General features: G+C 31.7%; 1 protein-coding gene across 3 annotated transcripts; it reads right to left on the bottom strand.

Moving 5' to 3' along the window:
• Nucleotides 1–319: 319 nt before the first annotated feature.
• On the bottom strand, nt 320–17,918 carry LOC126885888 (52 kDa repressor of the inhibitor of the protein kinase-like). 3 transcript variants are annotated; one of them, XR_007698481.1, is made up of 3 exons: nt 17,363–17,645; nt 5,885–8,552; nt 320–475 (listed from the first exon to the last, which is right to left on the bottom strand). XR_007698481.1 is itself a non-coding variant. In XM_050652681.1 (3 exons), exons 2-3 carry the CDS (start codon nt 17,478–17,480, stop codon nt 6,136–6,138), a joined length of 2,535 nt encoding a protein of 844 aa, XP_050508638.1. In that variant the 5' UTR covers nt 17,481–17,507; nt 17,575–17,918; the 3' UTR covers nt 320–6,135. The 3 variants fall into 3 exon arrangements, 2 of the variants coding, with proteins under 2 accessions (XP_050508638.1, XP_050508639.1); XM_050652681.1 differs by having other exon boundaries at nt 320–8,552; nt 17,363–17,507; nt 17,575–17,918; XM_050652682.1 differs by having other exon boundaries at nt 320–8,552; nt 17,363–17,507; nt 17,586–17,634.
• Between the last annotated feature and the right edge of the window lie 1,608 nt (nt 17,919–19,526).

The following is a 19,526-nucleotide window of genomic DNA, read 5'->3' as shown; positions in this document are numbered from 1 at the left end:
GAAATTTCCAATCATCAAATTCATTCCATTGAAAGGAATAATTCCGTGTCTATTTTCCATACTTATCAACTTTTTGTTCACACCACGCCTAACAGCAGAATTTAATTTTCAGAAACTTATTTTGACGAGGGGCCGATGATGCATGCCCTCACAAGCTTCACACTGACAAATAAACTTTAACACATTACTCTTTTAGGCCCATAACCAATGTTAGGTTCTTCAAATAATGTTTGGAAATGTGTTAGAAATATTATTTATTTTATATCAGGCATAATGTTACATATTACTATTTTTTTGACAATATGACATGACTTCTTCCTTTTTTTTTGGGTTTCGATTTTTTTAATCATTTACCCAGTACATGTTATTGGTTATGCGCGTCTTGCTCAAGGCAATGCACAACCAGGTGTCCTGTCAACTTCAGATCTATTTTTTTCTTTGGTCCTGTGTGGTCCTTGTCCTTCTTCTTGTTTTCCTGTAGATAGAGGGAGAAAAGTGTTACATACATTTAAGGTTAACTTAAGACTTTTATCGTTTGGGGGTAGCTTCCAAACATTTTCACATAGGTTTAGGGCTGGCTACCTTCGGTTAGGATTAAGGATTTTAAGGATACAAATATAATTTTTGACATGTTAGGAGATTCCCTGTATTTTCTGAAGTATTTATTTATTGTTATTATTATTATTATTATTTGAAAATTCTATAGATCTACTTGAAAAAATTTGATAAATTTATTGATTATCTTAATAACTTTATTCGAGGGTTTATAAAAAATGCTCTGTAAAGATATTGGACTGTCTATTCCAGCTTTTATTAGTTCTAGATACAAATCCATATCTTTATGTTTATTTATGGGGCACTCAAAGATGATGTGTACCAATGTTCCCATAGTACCGCATTCGCATATCGGTGTTTCCGTTTTGCCTATTTTGTGGAGATAACAAGGAGTTTTGCAATGTCCACTTCGTAAACGATTAAAGTTAGTAATATTGTTCCTACCCAAATATCCACATTTGTTATACCAAGGTTTTATAGGGAAACTATTCTGCAGTCCATAATAGTCCGGATATTTACCTTTAATTTGGGAATACCAGTTATTGTAAAATTGAGTCAAGATGTTCTTTTTTGTAACACAAAAGATATCTGAGCTGATGTTTTTTACATCATATGGTACTCTTAATTCTCTCCCGATATTGGCCAAGCTATCTGCCATCTCGTTGCCTTTAATCCCCTGATGTCCCGGTACCCATTCTAATCCTATTGAAAATCCCATATTATTTGCATCTACCAATAGTTTTTTGGTCATTATAGTTACATAATCCATTTGGTCCCATTTGTGACTAGATATTTTGGATAAGGCACTTTTTGAATCTACAAAGATCACTGCTTTCATGATTTCCTTTTCAATACATACCGAGATGGCTTTGTATACCGCTATTATTTCAGTTGTGCAGATTTGTGTGTAGTTATGGAGTCGTGACGAATATTTATAATTGATGCTTGGGATGTAAATTCCAAATCCCGATTGATTTGTTTGTGGGTCTATTGATCCATCTGTATATACGTGGGTATGATTATTATATATTCCACCATATTTAGCTATGAACCTTTCGTTCGATTCAATTTCATATTTTTCAAATTCTAGACTTTTAATTGTAATGGGATATAGAAGAAAGAGTTTTTCTTTCTACCTCATATATAGGATTGATTTTATATCTAATTATGTTTTTTGTTTTTTTGAGTATATTTGTATATGCTAGTGAGTAATCTGGTATGACCTTGTTCCTCCAGAATCTATTGTTTGCATTTATTGCTTCGTTTAGCTTATTTAGACTCTTTACTATGATATTGTTTTTTTCAGGCATGTGTTTGAGTATATATTTATGTGCTAGTATCTCCCTTCTAACTTGTAACGTTGTTACTGAACATTCTGCTTGCAATATTAAATTGGGTGTAGAACGTAGACAACCCGTTACGATTCTCAAGGCAACATTCTATACTTGTTCCAACCTCATCATCAAACTTTTACTGCAGGGGTTTAAAAGATTGGCTGCGTAATCTAAATGAGATCTAACTATTCCTTTGTATAAACTCAAAAGGATGTTCGGGTCAGCTCGCCATTTTGTACCACAAATTGCTCTCATGACATTTATTCCTTTGTTTGCTTTAGTTATCATGTCGTTAATTTGAATTGTCATATTCAAATTGCACTGTAAATGAAATCCCAGATACTTTATTTCATTTTTTCATGGAATTTCCATATTTTGATATATCAAATGTGGGAAGTTATAAGCCTGACTTCTTTTTCTAAATATTATTGCTTTTGATTTGTGTGTTGAAATTTTAAAGTTGTGTTTCTCAAACCACTCCTGTAAATTTATTATATGGGTATTTAAGGAATTAATTAACTTGTATATATCAGATCCTTGCACCAAAACTACAAAATCATCTGCATATTGAAAACACTCCATCTCATGGTTTATTAAATCATGTAGGGATCTAGTATAGAGATTGAATAATATTGGACTGAGTGGAGACCCTTGAGGCAATCCAGTGGATGCTTGCATTGGGCCTAATATATTATTTGATTTGTCTTTAACGTAGATATTTCTGTTGAGCAAAAATTGCAAGATCAAGTTTGCATAAGTTATTGGGATGTCATACTTTAATAAATATTTATATAGCAAATATATATTGACTGTATCATATGCCCTACTGATATCCAAAAAAATTCCAATTGTATTTAAATTTTTACTAAATCCAGTTCTAATATAATTAATTGTTAAAGCTAAATTATCGTTGCACCCTTTGTTTCTTCTGAAACCTAACTGCTTAGGGCTTAATATCGTTTTTTTTTTTCGTTATTTGTTCTATTCTTAATTTAATTATATTTTGCAAAATTTTGCCTACACATGACTCTAGAGCTACGTTTCTATAATTATCCTCACATAGAGTGTTTCTATTGGGTTTTAAAAAGGGAATGACAAGGGTGTTTTTCCATTCTTGTGGAAAACCTGTTTCTTTTAACTATTTGATTAAATATTTTTGACAATGCATCTAGCGCCACCAGGGGAAGTCTGTTTATCATGCTATATGTTACAAGATCTAAGCCAGTAGCCTTATCCTTTTTATTTATGACACTTATTATTTCTTGCCTTGAAATGTCCTCCACATCCTCGTTAGTTAGGGTAACCGTGAACTCAGGATCTGTTATGTCAATTGCCAAATTATTTAATATGTTCTGAGCTATGTGTTTGTTGGGAAGTTTAGCAGGGATTACAGCATTTTGATATGTGGAGAATAACTTAACTGTTCGCCATATTTCAGATAGAGGAGTCATTGTCAATCCATTGCAAAAGCTTTTGAAGCTATTTCTTTTTTTTGTTTTAAATATTTTTTTACTGTATGCAAATATTTTTTTGATTTCAATATAATTTTCATTGCTTGCTTCTTCCTTATATTTTTTAATTTTTTCTTTTCTTGTTTTTATTAAATTAGAGCATTTCTTATCCCACCAGGGAGGGCTTTTCTTTTTTCTTATAGATTTTTCTGTTTTCAAGAGAGGTATTTCCTCATCACTCACCATTTCCATAATTTGTGTAAATGAATTATAGTCTTCACACCCATTCTTCATCAAGTCTTCTATTTTTGAAGCATAATTCTCCCAATTGACATTCTTTGTATCTCTTTTATGACTTTTTTGTGTTACTATATTTTCATTTACAATTGCGATTTTGCAAGAAGTTGGAAAATGATCACTGCCTCCAGAATCCTCTAACACATCCCATTGGCATATATTTGCAATTTCCGAGGAAATTAGTGTTAGGTCTACCGCTGAGACATTTTGTCCAGGTAGGGTAATCCGCGTGGGTCTCCCATCATTGCAGCAAACTAGATCCAAATCCTCTAAGGATTCAGCAATTATTCTTCCAATAACATTAGCAGACACTTGACTTCCCCAAAGTGCATTATGTGCATTCATATCCCCCATTAAAATTTTATTTCCCCTGATTTTATTTATGCGTCCAACCCAACTATTTAAATTTATTTTTGCCCTAGGATGGATATAAATGTTAATAACTGTAATGTCCCAATCTATTATTTTTGTTGCTAAAATTTGAATTTTACTAACATTATTATTGTACCTATATACTATTTTGTGATCCAGACTATTATGAACCACAGTAGCTAGGCCACCATAACCATTCCCTCGATCCAACCTATGTATTTCATATCCTCTTAGATAGAAGTGATGATCATTTTTTAGCCAAGTTTCATTTAATAGAATTAATTTGGGTCTATGTTCGCTTATGAAATATTTTAGACTGTTATAGTTACTGCTTAAACTTTTTATGTTCCATTGGATAATAAGTGGATGATATCCATCTAAATCTAGCAACTTTTGGTTCGATGAGCTTTCATGTATAAATAGCTGGTGCGAGTAATTGATTATATGTTCCTTATGTTTCCAATCTAGTTTTTTTAATATCGCATTCAGCGTTTTTTCTGTGTCCCTCTCTAGTTGCTCTGTACGGGAACATCCAGGAGTCTCATTGTTTACTGCACGAGCTCTCTCTTCGCTTCTCCCATTTGGAGATAATAAATATTGATTGTGTACTTCTTTATTGTATGTCTTATTTGTTTCATTAGCCTTTCTTTTATTTTTGTTTGAGTTATTCTCGATTTTTCTACTAAACAGGTGTTCAGGGTTACTCTTTACATTTTCTATCCATCGCATATTAATGGGAAATGGTCTCTAAATTATTTGTTTGAGTTTTATATAATGTTGGGAATTCCTCCTGGCTCATTCTGAATATATTATTCTCTTGCGATTTTCTAGTAGAAACATAAGGAAATTTCTCGCATGCCTCGTAGTATGAAAGATTGTCCAGAGACATGACAGCTTTAATATTCCGCTGTCTCACATACTCTGGACACTCCTCATAGGTACTTACATGAAAGCTGCTATTACAATGAAAACATTTCATCGAACATTCCCCTTCATGTATTTTGTCCGCGCAGTTTTTACATTTTTCTCCCCGTCTACAAAGATTTTTTGTGTGTCCAAAAAGAAAACACCGATAACATTGAACCACTGGTATCATGTATGGTTTTACACTAAAAGGGATCCCATATATATTCACTTCCTTCGGGATTACTTTTCCGGAAAAGGTAAACGCGACTGTTTCTGTATCAATATATTTCGCCGTGTCATATTTAGACTTCCGTTTAAATCGTCTTATCTCTAGTACTTTAATGTTGACCGAAGCCAATCCCGAAAATTTGATTAGATCTGCATCCGATATACTAGTATCTACATTATTAACGACTCCCCTACATGTTACGTTATTTGCCGGAATAAACAATTCATATCCATCATTTCTGACCACGTCATTTAAAACAAATTTATTAGTATCCTCCCATTTCTTGAAAGCAACGCTAATTCGGTTTTTTCCTTTTTTGCTAAGTTTAAGTACATTCTCGATTTTTTTGTCATTTATGTATTTTGCTAATTTCAAAAAACTATAATTACCAACGTTATCGCCTTTTGTTTCCATATATACCTCAAACGGACCGGTATCCGTGTACTGATAAAAGAAATGTTTTTTTCCTTTTTTTTATTTCATCGTTATTAATAGTATTTGAATTATCATTGCTATCAAGTAATGGTGTATTATTTAAACTAATATTATTTTCAGTGTTTTCTATATTATCTAACATCTCCTCATCACCGGGGGGTTAGACCCCCCGTGGTATCCCCCATAATTAACCGTGTAATGCAAAGCTGTCTCTTTTTTACCTAACTAGATAATGTATAATTTATTTTATTCCAAGAAAGTACAGGAAATTTAGGAATTCAACAGATAGGAAATTTGTTAGTTACCTCTATTATGTAGTTCCTATTTTGTTTTTGCCGCCTGCGTTTTTTTGAATCTCTATCACTTCCACACTGAACTGTCACACCATATGACATGACAATTCTTACAAAGGACAGGAACTTGTCACTCACTGCTGCCAACACAATATTTCAAAGGTTTGTTCCCACAATTTAGTGTCCTCTAACAAAGAATACACTAAAAATGGATTTAAACTACGACGTACATATAACAGAAAAAAATTGTCATGTCAGTTCGATCATATCAAACAATTCTCTCTTGATTTTTCTTTGGCAAAATCATCTATAATGTCGTCATAATTTATCGCCTTTGTTACGTCCCTTTCTATGGACAAAATGGACAAATTGTTAAGACGTTCTTGCGTCATACTTGATCGGAAATTATTTTCAATTTTTGATATTTTTGAAAATGACCTTTCAGCGGACACGTTGACAACTGGGATGCACAAATAAATGCGCAAAGCAATGTCAAAATTAGGAAAAACATCTTTTAATCCACTGTTCTTTAAATATTTAAATATGTCAATTGGCGATTTTATTGTGATATCCAATTGACCCTTTAAGAGAATGCATTCATGTCTGAATGATGTATCTAGGTCGTCTTTATAAATTTGTATCAGATTCTCAGCTTCTTTAATAATTTCTTCATTGTTTAATTTTGGCAAATCTGTTATAACACGAAAACGTTGATAAATAAGTCGATAAGATTCCAGATGTATATTCAGGTCTTTTATAAGAGTGTCGATTAGAATATAGAATGTGTGGATTTTCATCTCATTACTAGCTGAAAAGTTTAGTTCATCATCGGCACCCTCGTCAAATTGAATTTTTCTTTTTCTCTTTCTTATTTCTTTATATGTTTTATTTGGGCATAATTTTTTGGCTTCCTCTTCATAAATGGCAAAATTATTTCTGATTGAGGTAAAGTAATTTAAAAGAGCTTCATACTCTTTAACGACAGATCCCAGATCCATTGCAGGACTCTGGACATACTCGTTGGAAAGGTTCACTCTTTCTAAAATATGTTGCCAAATGACAGCTAATAAAGCCATTTCAAAAGTGTCCATTTTTTCAAATATAGAAAGTGCTTGATGTTTCACAGCTGCAGTTTGACATTCGTCGTTAGAGATATTAAAAAGCGCACTTTTTATTTCGCTGAAGTCAGTGTATAACGCTTTAGTTGCGTCCGCCCTTGCAGACCACCTAGTTTCACTATGAGATTTCACAACAGGTGATTTTAAGTTGTCAGTCAAAATTTTCCATCTATATGTGGTAGCCGAGAAAAATGTATATAATTCTTGTACAAAAATGAAAAAGGAAGTGGCGTTCAGACAGAATTCTGCTGCTAAAGATCCTACTAAATTGAGAGAATGTCCAGAGCAAGGTACGCACTCAGCAAGTTTATTGTGATTTTTTATTCTGGCCTGCAGTCCTGAATATTTGCCAGACATATTCGATGCGTTATCATATGACTGGCCGCGACAATCACTTAAATCAATGGTACATTCCTCTATAGTTGAAATCACTGTCGATTCCAAAGCAGCAGAGTTGTGACCATCAGATGGAATATATTTAATAAATCTTTCAGTCGGCATACCATCACCAGAAACATAGCGAACTAAAAATGCTAGCTGATCAACATGAGACACGTTTGGTGTCGAATCAACTATTATAGAATAGTATTTTTCTTGCTTTAATTCGCCAACAATCGTTCTTCTTACTTTTCTTCCCATCAAAACTATTAGTTCCTCGCATATAGTGTTTGACAGATAATTACAGTTCCCCTGGCCAATATTTCCAAATTTAGTAAGGTGCTCGCGTAAAAAAGGATCAAATTCTGCTATGAGTTCTAAACAACCTAAAATGTTGTCGTTTTCAACTGATCCTATAACTGAATTATCTCCGCTAATGGCAAGTCCCCTTGTGGTCAGTGTAATTATTGTTGCAACAACACGTTGCAAAACGTTGCGCCAGTATTGTACTTCGCTTCTGAACGTACTTGTTATGGAACAGTCTATTCTGTTTTTTAATTTACCTCGATTGAATAAACTCAAGACATTTGCGGTGTGATACTTTGATTCTTCATGTTTTTTTAATCTGGCGGCAGCATTCTTCCAGTCTTTAAAACCTGTAGTGAAAGAATTCGGTTGCGCCTGAAATAGACAGCAAGGAATACAAAATAAACTCTTCTTCGATATAGAATAAAGTAGCCAATTCCTTAACTTCATTTCACCGTTCAACATTTTTCTGAAAAAAATATTCCTTGTTAGGGATCTGTTCGTTCCAGTCGAACCTCTAATGGCGGAACTTGAAAAGTCAATATTCAGGTCCTGTTGTGGAGGATTCATAATTAAATATTCTATTGTTCTGTCATCTTTTGTCCAATCAGCAGGATCGGTAGATACAAAAAAATCTTCAGGTGGTGTTAACGTTGCACTGGGAGAGTCTTCAGTTGTTTCTGCATTAACATTTTCTAGTGGTTTTGCCAACGGAGTTTCTGTGTTAGCAGAACTGGATCCACCAGCTTCATCATGATCATTACTTCTTGTAGTGAAAAATGAATTAATTTTTGGGATAGTCATCAGACATGTTTTAACTTCTATGTTTTCTGGTACTTTTTTACCATTTCCGCTAAGCCGTTTTCTCTTGTCCATAACTAAAATAGCAATTAATTATATATACTGTGTTTGAAAATTTAAAAAAATATATTTTATAGCAGATGTTAAACTGGATCGGTATTCAACTTAAATGAATATACCACTTTAAAGGGTACTTTAACAATAAGGGTAGATAAATTTATTTCATAGGGGAGTCGAAGTAGATCGAAAACTTGCATTATTTGGGAAAAAATGAAACAAGCTTATATTTTTCTAAAACTTTTTTTGTTAGTTTATAAATATGTTAAGTAAAAAGTTCTACTCACAGATTTCGCCGCTAATCGTTTATTAATTATTTAAACAAGTTTAAAAATATTTCGGTGAATTGATCATTTTACTTTGATCAAAAATGTTTCTATTTTATTTTTAATTATGCTAAATCCGAATATGACATTACAATTTGAAAATTCAAAAATATTTTTTTGTGAGCTTACACATAATGTCTGCGTAACTTAGATCAATATGATTAATTATTTATATGGGAAATAAACCACAATTAAAATGAAAAAAATGAAAAAAATAATTTTATTAACGTTTCGACGCCCAAATCGGGTGCCGTTGTCAAAATACAAAATATTACTAATAAACAAAAGTGTTGTTGCTAAGCAAAAAAATTCTTCTAATAATTTATTTAATCTCACTCATTTATATTGGCAATTCGGACATATATTATACATTTTAAAGTAGAAGACTTTAAAATGATATTGCCAATATTTATGAGTTGCGTTCCTGGGACGACTTACTGAAAGATAGTTCATTCGATTACATGAAATTAATAAAAAATATTTAATATTAATATTAAAAAATATTAATGAAACGTTAATAAAATTATTTTTTTCATTTTTTTCATTTTAATTGTGGCTTATTTCCCATATAAATAATTAATCATAAAAGAATGCCACAAGGAAATAGCTTCAGAACAACATTAGATCAATATGGGAAACTTTTTTATTATCAATTTTACGAAAAAGAATATTTATTCTTCATAAAATGCTCTGCATGGTCTAAAATCTAAGATGCAACCATCAGATATCAAATTCTATCAATTTTATACGAGATACCTCTATCAAAAAATAAGAAACTCGCTCATGAGTAAAGTACCTGTTACCTTTATATTTAACAATATCGAAAATTGTTATGAAAAGTTGTTTGTAATTAAAAACTATATTTTAATATGAAATTACATCCTTCTAATACAAAATAATTTTTGCAAATTTTTCTCAAAATACGGATACACAACATCATTATTTTATTACAATTATGAAAACTATTTTGTTATTAATTTTACGAAAAAACGTTATTTATAAAAACCTTTGCATAATCTTAATACTAACATTCAAGTATAATATATCACGTTTTATCAATTTTTTACGAGGTATATCGAAAAATATGAGTTTCGCTCAAGAATAATTTTACCTTTACAGTTGACAATAGTTCAACTAAGAGAATGCAATTGTTTGAATTAATTCCAAATAACTTTTCAATAACAATTTTTGATATTGTGAAAGGTACTTTTTCCTGAGCTAAATTCATATTTTTTAACATACATCGTATAAAATTAATAAAATGTGATATCTGATGCTTGCATCTTAGATTCTATACGATGTAGAGCATCTAATAAAGAATAACTTTTTTTCGTAGAGTTGGTAATAAAAAAGTTTTCAATAGGTTTTAAGTTACCCAGACACACTGTATAAGAGTTAAAAAAAAATTTTAAGATATAATATTTTTGAAACATGTTATTAAATATATTTTTGCTAAGTTGTACAGAAAAAAGTTTTGATGACTTTGTACAAATTTTTTTTTAACTGATATTTTTCGTTTTTTGTATTACATTTTTTCATCTCTAGTAATTTTCTCCAAAAGAAGTTGTTTATTTCAATTTTAAAGTAAAATAATTTGGTGCATTTTAGAGACTACATATTAAGCTTTTAAAAAAGACCTATAAAATTGTAATACAGTAGACTCCCTCTATAACGAGAACTAAAATGGCGGATTAATTACCTCGTTATAAGCGGATCTCATTACAGGGTGTAACAAAAATACAGGTCATAAATTAAACCACATATTCTGGGACCAAAAATAGGTCGAATGAACCTAACTTACCTTAGTACAAATATGCACACAAAAGAAGTTACAGCCCTTTGAAGTTACAAAATGAAAATCGATTTTTTTTAATATATCGAAAACTATTAGAGGTTTTTTGTTGAAAATGTACATGTAGCATTCTTATGGAAAGAACATCTTAAAGAAAAATTATAGTGAAATTTGTGCACCCCATAAAAATTTTATGGGGGTTTTGTTCCCTTAAACCCCCCAAACTTTTGTGTCCGTTCCAAATAAATTATTATTGTGGTGCCATTAGTTAAATTCAATATTTTTAAAACTTTTTGCCTTTTAGTCTTTTTTCGATAAGGCAGTTTTTATCGAGTTGCGGCTTCTTTTTTAATATGTTTACATAAAAATTTTATGAGGGTTTTGTTCCTTTAAACCCCCCAAATGTTTGTGTACGTTCCAATTAAACTATTACTGCGGTTCCATTAGTTAAACACAGTGTTTTTAAAACTTTTTTGCCTCTTTGTATTTTTTTGATAAAGCATCTTTTATCGAGATGTGGCTTCTTTTTTAATATGGTTCAAAATATACTTAAAAATGTAAATCATAAATAAATTTTCATATTATTACCAAGTCTCCATAACCGTACTTTACCATATACAAATATGTGGTGGATTTGACAAATATTCAAATATCTAGATAAAAACTGACTTTTGAAAAAAGTACAAAGATACAAAAAAGTTTTTAAAAACTTGTGTTTAACTAATGGCTCTACAATAATAATTAAATTGGAACGTACACAAAAGTTTGGGGGGGTTTAAAGGAACCAAACCCCCATAAAATTTTGATGGGGTGTCCAAATTTCATTATAATTTTTTCTTAAAATACTACTGCCATAAGAATACCACATGTCCATTTTCAATAAAAAATATCTAACAGTTTTCGATATATTGGAAAAAATCGATTTTCATTTTGTAACTTCAAAGGGCTGTAACTTTTTTTCCATGCACATTTGTACTAAGGTAAGTTAGGTTCAATCGAACTATTTTTAGTCCCGGAATATGCGATTAAATTTATGACCTGTATTTTTGTTACACCCTGTATATAATACATTTCTAGAGCTTATTCGCAAGTGCTTGAAAATTTTTAGGATTAATAAGAATATTTATTTAAGTTGCATTAATTTAACTTAAGTGAATACTATTTTGAACTCTTTAAGTGTTTTTATAAGTGATAGTGTCTTCGAAGATATATGTACTTACTTTATATGGACAATATTTTGATGTTTTGGAACTTATAAAATAAGGTATGTTTAATTATTATTGAATCAGAACTTAAGAGTCAACCATTTGCTTACCCTGTATTTCTTAGGGACTTCGCTAGAAACAGTTCATACACTAAATATAAAATGCGTTGTGCAGTAGCTGGTTGTCTGAGTGATAATCAGGAGAAAAATGGCGAAAAATCTGTTAGATTTCATGGTTTTCCCAAGGATTTGGCATTGGAAAAACTGTGGGTTATTACTTGTTGCTGAGAAGACAAATTTAATACAAAAACCTCAAGGTTTTTGTATTAGGATTTGTTCCAAACATTTCAAGCGGGAAGACTTTGAAAGAAATTTGCAACATGAATTGCTGCAATATGAATCAAAGAAAGGACCCAAGCTGAAGAGTGATGCTATTGCTTCTCTTCATCTGCCACAATCAAAAAGTTATTCTATTAATCAAGTTAAAAGGCAGGAAAAACTTTCCAAAAGGGAGTCGAAGTTAGATTTGCCTGAAAGTACGGATACTTCCACTTACATGTGGATTGACCAAGTCTCCGAAGGGGGCCTAAAGAAACCTCCAGAAGAATTGGTGGTAAAAATACATCAACTGGATACTATATTTAATAATTTCAATGGGTCTGGACTTCAGCTAAAGTCAGGGAAAAATTATTTGCAAAGACTGATTGATTTGTCTGAAAAGATTGAATGTGATTACAAAACCAAACACCTGTTCTTTAGGTCTCTCATGTATTTTAGGATTAAGAAATTAAACTTAACACTTAAAGAAAATATGAGAAATAAGAGAAAATTAAAGAAAATTGTAACTTAAAGTCTTGTGATTTATTTGTTTTGTGATTTTGTTTCAGACCATTAATAATCAATTATTTTCATTTGTTTACGTGCAACTAAATCACGGCTCGATTTATAGGCGCCCATAGATTTGGGTAGGGGGACCGAGGCCCCCCATGGCTTTTCGGGTGCTTTAAACTATATATTGTCATAAAAAGTATACAAAATGTAATTGTGCAACATCTTCACGTCTAGCCCCCTACAATTTTTTATATGTACGGCCATGGCTCGATCTCCTCCTTAACACTAGCGCCAAATAAGACAAGCCAATCAAAAACAAGCTAGTAAAATTTATTTAAAAAGCGACGAATGCAAAACAAATTTTAAATAACTCACAAATTTATTTTAGAAATTTATTTTTGTTCATTGTATTGGTAATTAATTTTTTAAATCAAAATAATAAAACACTTACATTTCAATAAATCCGAAATAGTTAAACAGAAATTATATTAATCTATTGAAACGACTCTTTATGACCAATTTAAAACTAATTGTGCTCCGAGCGATAATCTTTTAAATGGGGAATATTTAAAATCACTATCATTGTGACGTCATGCGCGAACTCATCCCAATTTCGGATATTCCGGCTATCGTACCTGGCGTCTTTGTACCATGTGTTTAGCCCACCACATGTAACGGTTTTGGACTTGATTCACTTTGACACAGAAATTTTATGAAACTTTTTCAGAACCAAAGGAGACTGCTGCTATCCGTTAGAAAATAGTAATATCAGGGACTTGGTTCACTGTGGTCCCGAAAATATACACTATTAACAAATATTAATACGCACCAAGCAGACTTTTCATAAATTTGGACTTGATACACTTTATGCATTATTGATGAAGCTGGAGGCATTCGAAATGTGGGTGTATCAACGTATCCTCAAAATATCCTGGATGACTTCACCACCAACGTAGAGGTATTGCCCCAAATGGGAAAACAAAAAGAAATCTCTTTCACAATTAAAAAACGGAAACTTGAATATCTCGGTCATATTATGAGATATGATAAATACCATATACTCCAACTGATAATACAGGGTAAAGTAGAAAGCAAACGTGGACCCAGAAGAAGAAGACACTCATGACTTCAAAACTTACGTCAATGGTTTGGACTAACATCGATCGAGTTATTCAGAAATGCCGCAAACAAAATTAAAATGCTATGATGATAGCCAACATCCGCAACAGACAAGATACATACAGCAGACATATACCATAACTACCTGTATACAGGAATGCCCAACATCTGTGTGCTTATTGAGACCAGTGCTGTAATAAATTCCACCGCCAGTAATAAGCTTCTTCTCTCTTGTTTATCGACTGATATTGAATATTGTTGGAAATTTACAATTTACGATGGCCAAATTTCATTGTTGACGTTGATTCATTGTCGGTTTCATCGACACCTAATAAACTACATAAGAGGCATCAAAACATTTCAGTGGTGGTGGTATGGGTATGAACAATATTATTGTTATCTGATATAACGAGATCTGCTTATAACAAGGTAATTAGTCCACCATTTCAGTTCTCTTATAGAGGGAGTCTACTGTAATATAGTTTGAAAATCCCAATTCTAATTCGATGTCCTTAACTGTAGACAAGTCAAATCTTTAGTTTCTGGAAAATGTATTTAAGTGTTCAATGGCCCACCGCCTTTGCTGTCCTGCCAGTGGCCCAATAATCCCTAAATTTATTACTTCTGTCCTTTTTGAATGAATAGTGTTAAGATAAAAAATGCAATTTGTTTTATTCTATTTAGGAATGAATGCCCACTTCTATTCCATTGATGGATGTACTTGTTATTCGATTTTAATTTTTATATACAAATATTTTTTGTAAGGTCAGGTGGGGTAAGCGTGTAGCAAAATATTAAAAGTTAGTACTTAGATATATTTACATACCACATTTTGAGACCAAGTAAGATTTTAAGCTAATATTTCAATATAATATTTTAATGCATTAATGTATTGCCTACATACAACTGATTCATTTTATAACTTTGCAAAAGTCAGAGTAGAGAATAACATGTTTGTGGTTTTTAGCCTCTTGTATAATGTGTTTAGCCCACCACATGTAACGGTTTTGGACTTGATTCACTTTAGCACAGAAGTTTTATAAAACTTTTTCAGAACCAAAGGAGACTGCTGCCATCTGTTAGAAAATAGCAATATCAGGAACTTGGTTCACTGTGGTCCCGAAAATATACACTATTAACAAATATTAATACGCACCAAGCGGACTTTTCATAAATTTGGACTTGATACACTTTATGCATTATTGAGGAAGCTGGAGGCATTTGAAATGTGGGTGTATCACAGAAGAAGAAGACACTCATGACTTCAAAACTTACGTCAATGGTTTGGACTAACATCGATCGAGTTATTCAGAAATGCCGTAAACAAAATTAAAATGCTATGATGATAGCCAACATCCGCAACAGACAAGGAACATGAAGAAGAAGAAGATGGACATAAATATATACCATAACTACCTGTATACAGGAATGCCCAACATCTGTGTGCTTATTGAAACCAGTGCTGTAATAAATTCCACCACCAGTAATAAGCTTCTTCTTTCTTGTTTATCTACTGACTGATATTAAATATTGTTGGAAATTTACAATTTACGATGGCCAAATTTCATTGTTGACGTTGATTCATTGTCGGTTTCATCGACACCTAATAAACTACATAAGAGGCATCAAAACATTTCAGTGGTGGTGGTATGGGTATGCACAATATTATTGTTATCTGATATAACGAGATCTGCTTATAACAAGGTAATTAGTCCACCATTTCAGTTCTCTTATAGAGGGAGTCTACTGTAATATAGTTTGAAAATCCCAATTCTAATTCGATATCCTTAAGTGTAGACAAGTCAAATCTTTAGTTTCTGGAAAATGTATTAAGTGTTCAATAGCCCACCGCCTTTGCTGTCCTGCCAGTGGCCCAATAATCCCTAAGTTTATGACTTCTGTCCTTTTTGAATGAATAGTGTTAAGATAAAAGAATGCAATTTGTTTTATTATATTTAGGAATGAATGCCCACTTCTATTCCATTGATGGTTGTACTGGTTATTCGATTTTAATTTTTATATACAAATATATTTTGTAAGGTCAGGTGGGGTAAGCGTGTAGCAAAATATTATAAGTTAGTACTTAGATATATTTACATACCACACTTTGAGACCAAGTAAGATTTTAAGCTAATATTTCAATATAATATTTTAATGCATTAATGTATTACCTACATACAACTGATTCATTTTATAACTTTCCACATCAATGATGTCATCATATTTTAATTTTTTTTAAACTATGTAGTACCTAGTCTACAATTTATGTTTTAGCAATGAATTAATACAAATGGAATCTGGGTAAGTATGTACTTTAAAAGTGCAAAAAAAAGTTTTAAATTTCAACACAGAATGCAGATGGTACACTTCGCGTCAAAAAAAAACTGGTACAACTCTTATTACCGAAAGTCGTGTTTTTCAAGTTGTGTAAGTTGATCTTGTCACAAGTGCCATTCCAATTTCTAGGGCAACGTTGCCAGTTCAATGAAAATATTATATCAACCTAGGTAAAAAGGGGACTGTGCGATAGACTGCATTTTTTAATATACTAAAAACTAAAACAATTGTAATTTTCTGTCATCTCAATTAAGTATCCATACATTGATTTGTGTTTTATTATAATTTATGAAAATATTTCAATTAAAAAATAATGATAGATAATAAATCTTGACATGACTTTAAATTATGTTTAATGTCAAATCGAGAGGTGTGATTGGTTTCTCGTAAATTGTAGATCAAAACTGCATTAAGTTGTGTAGAATAAATAAGGCCCGGTCTTTTCACCTCCGAATAACTATTTATTAGGAAGTTTATCCGGCAGATTACATGTAAATCTGTCAAATAAACCTCCAAATAACTTTTATTCGGAGGTGAAAAGACCGGGCCTAAAACACACAGGAAAAATTAAAAATTTAATTTGAAATTAATACAAAATGAATAACTTTTACAGTGAACAAGTGTGTAATTTAAATATATGTATTACAATTCGAAATATACATTTTAAACGTTATTTTTGTATTTAGATTTAGTGCAATTCCGTTATCTGTGATGGCAAGAACGAAGTGATTCACAAACAATAATTGTCAGTCTGAACACAGGTTTACATTGGGAAAAAAAGTGTACCAGTTTTATACGAGGCGAAGTGTACTTGATTTTAAATGGCATGTCTGGTATGAAATGCACACTTAACATTAGGTTGACAGAATGACCATTTTCTAGTTAAATAAAGGCAAAGTGGCCATATTAAAGGATATTTTGACTTTACACACTTTCCTTATCTAACCTTACAGTATTTTTTCTGTCCTCTCACAATTTGCCGCCCTAGGCAACTGCCTATATTGCCTAATGGATAGAACGGCCCTGAGGAAGGTATATATGAAATGTAATGTTTTTTGGCTGATTCATACAATGCATACAAGAAGGTTGAATTTAGCTAGAGGCAGTAAATACATATTTATTTAGTAACAGGAAATGGGGAAGTCTAGCCAGCGGTGATTGGTACATACTATGATACTATCAATAGGACATAAACATATATCTTTTTATTATTTTTCTTACCTGGGTAATCTTCCACTGGTTGAATTTTAAATTCTTCCAGATATATTGATGTGTAAGGTTGTATATCATTTTGGCCATACTCTTCAACTTCTTTCTTAATTTCAACTTTAAATTCCATCGCTGATACAGAAACAATAAAAATATTCTGCAAGTTCAAAAATATGTAATCAAAATAATATCAAAAAAAGCAACAAACAAAACAACATGCTTACGCTAACCTAACCTAACAAACAAAACAACAGCAACACTAGCAACACCAACAGCACAGCAACAGCAACAGGCAGATTAGGTGAGACGCGGCTAAACACAGTATAGGTAATAGGTATTTAGTCCATTCCGAAGTTGTAGTTTTGTTTTGACATTTCCCTTCTGACATAACCTATATGTGTATCATAAAATAATTACAGGCATATTATGCCTTTTTTGCCTTTACACTTACTTGTGAATTGATTTTTTGTTTTATTTATTTACTGAATATAGAGAGACTTTTAAACTGTCCAAGGTTGTTCTAGCTTTGTTGTTTTAAAATTTGTGATGTTTGTTATAATGATAATAGGAGTCTTATTTAAATTGGTGCATTAAAAGGGATTTATTATATTATTAGCAGTAATTCCAAATGCGAATATTAGAGCAGGGCATTTAGCACAAAATAAATCGATTTTTAAATACAGCACCTAGAGATTTGCAACTTTTTGTATTGTGTTTAGGATGGTGTCAGAAAAAAGGTATACTATAGAAAAATGGGTGGAAATGACCCCCGGTGCTCAAAAATCCTCCACACTCCAGAAGACAACATGTCTTAGCAGTGATCTTGGGCACCAGGTAGTGCATCCAGAAGGTGACGTGACCATAGACATGTTTAAGTCTCTAGACACGAAAAGTTTAAAGTCTCTAGGTGCTGTATTTAAAAGTCGATTTATTCCTATGTTTTTAGTGCTAATGGTCTATATGTTTCAACACTATATCATGCCCAAAACACGCCATAATAATGTGTTTTGAAATGTCATAGAAACCTCATTTGTGACATTATTTACTTTTAATATTATATGACTACTGCATATGCATCCAATTTTCTGTAATTCTTGACGTTTTCGTAATCGAATTTTATCTGCACATTCTTTTGGCACCATCCCTAATTCCTCTAATTTAATCTAATAGCCTTTTAATAGTCTAATGAGATATGATGTAAGGTCCATCTGCACCGATCTGTTTAATGGATTAAAATTATTTGATGTAATTTAGTATGTTTACAAATTATAAAAAAAATGGTGCCCGATATAATTTTGTTTTGACTATAATTAATGAATAATTAAAAAATTACTTTTTTTATATATTAAACAGTTATTTATGTATCAAGGGCATTAAATAGATGTTTATACCCTAAGGGCGACAAGCTTATAAATTACATAATTATGCATGTGGTGAATATAAAATTTTATGTCATAGCGGTTCATTGCGTCAGTTAAAGTTTTAATTTTATAATATAATAAATTAGAAGAAATACTGTATCGCAGCAGGTATTTAGTACTGTTGGTAGAAAAGTGATGTTGGTTAGCAATTTGGTATTAACATAAACAAAGTTTTTCTATGTGAAATTGTCAAAAAAGTCAGAATGCAAGAGAAATTCGATATTTCTGAAAAAAAGCCAATAAAGCGACTGAGAATCTATTACCAAATAAACGTATCTATGACAAGGAATACGCTAAATTTCAACCATGGATGACAGAAAATAATACTGAATGCGTAAATGAGACTGTACTACTGGCATACACTGTACAGGACGACCAAGAAAAACATGGAACAATAGGATAAGCAAGATTCTCAAAGAGGGAAGACATAGAGTGAGCCGAAGGAACTAGCTAGAGACAGAAAAGAGTGGTGTACATTTGTAGAAAAAAATTTAAGAGAGCTTGTACACCTCGACACCTTCGGGTATAAGAGGTTTTCGATTATGTATGCATGTTAATTATAGTTAGAACAAAATTATATCGGGCACCCCTTGTTTTTTATAATTGTTACCATACTAAATTACATATCCAATAATTTTAATCCATTATTAAACAGATCGGTGCAGATCGACATTATATTGGATCCTCTACTATAAATAAAAGATCCAAAGTACCAACAATACTGTCAGTAGTCTTAAAATATATTTATTAAAACA

The sequence above is a fragment of the Diabrotica virgifera genome, chromosome 6 (genome assembly GCF_917563875.1).
Source record: "Diabrotica virgifera virgifera chromosome 6, PGI_DIABVI_V3a".
Lineage (NCBI taxonomy): Eukaryota > Metazoa > Arthropoda > Insecta > Coleoptera > Chrysomelidae > Diabrotica > Diabrotica virgifera.
This window is presented reverse-complemented; position numbering and strand designations above follow the sequence as displayed.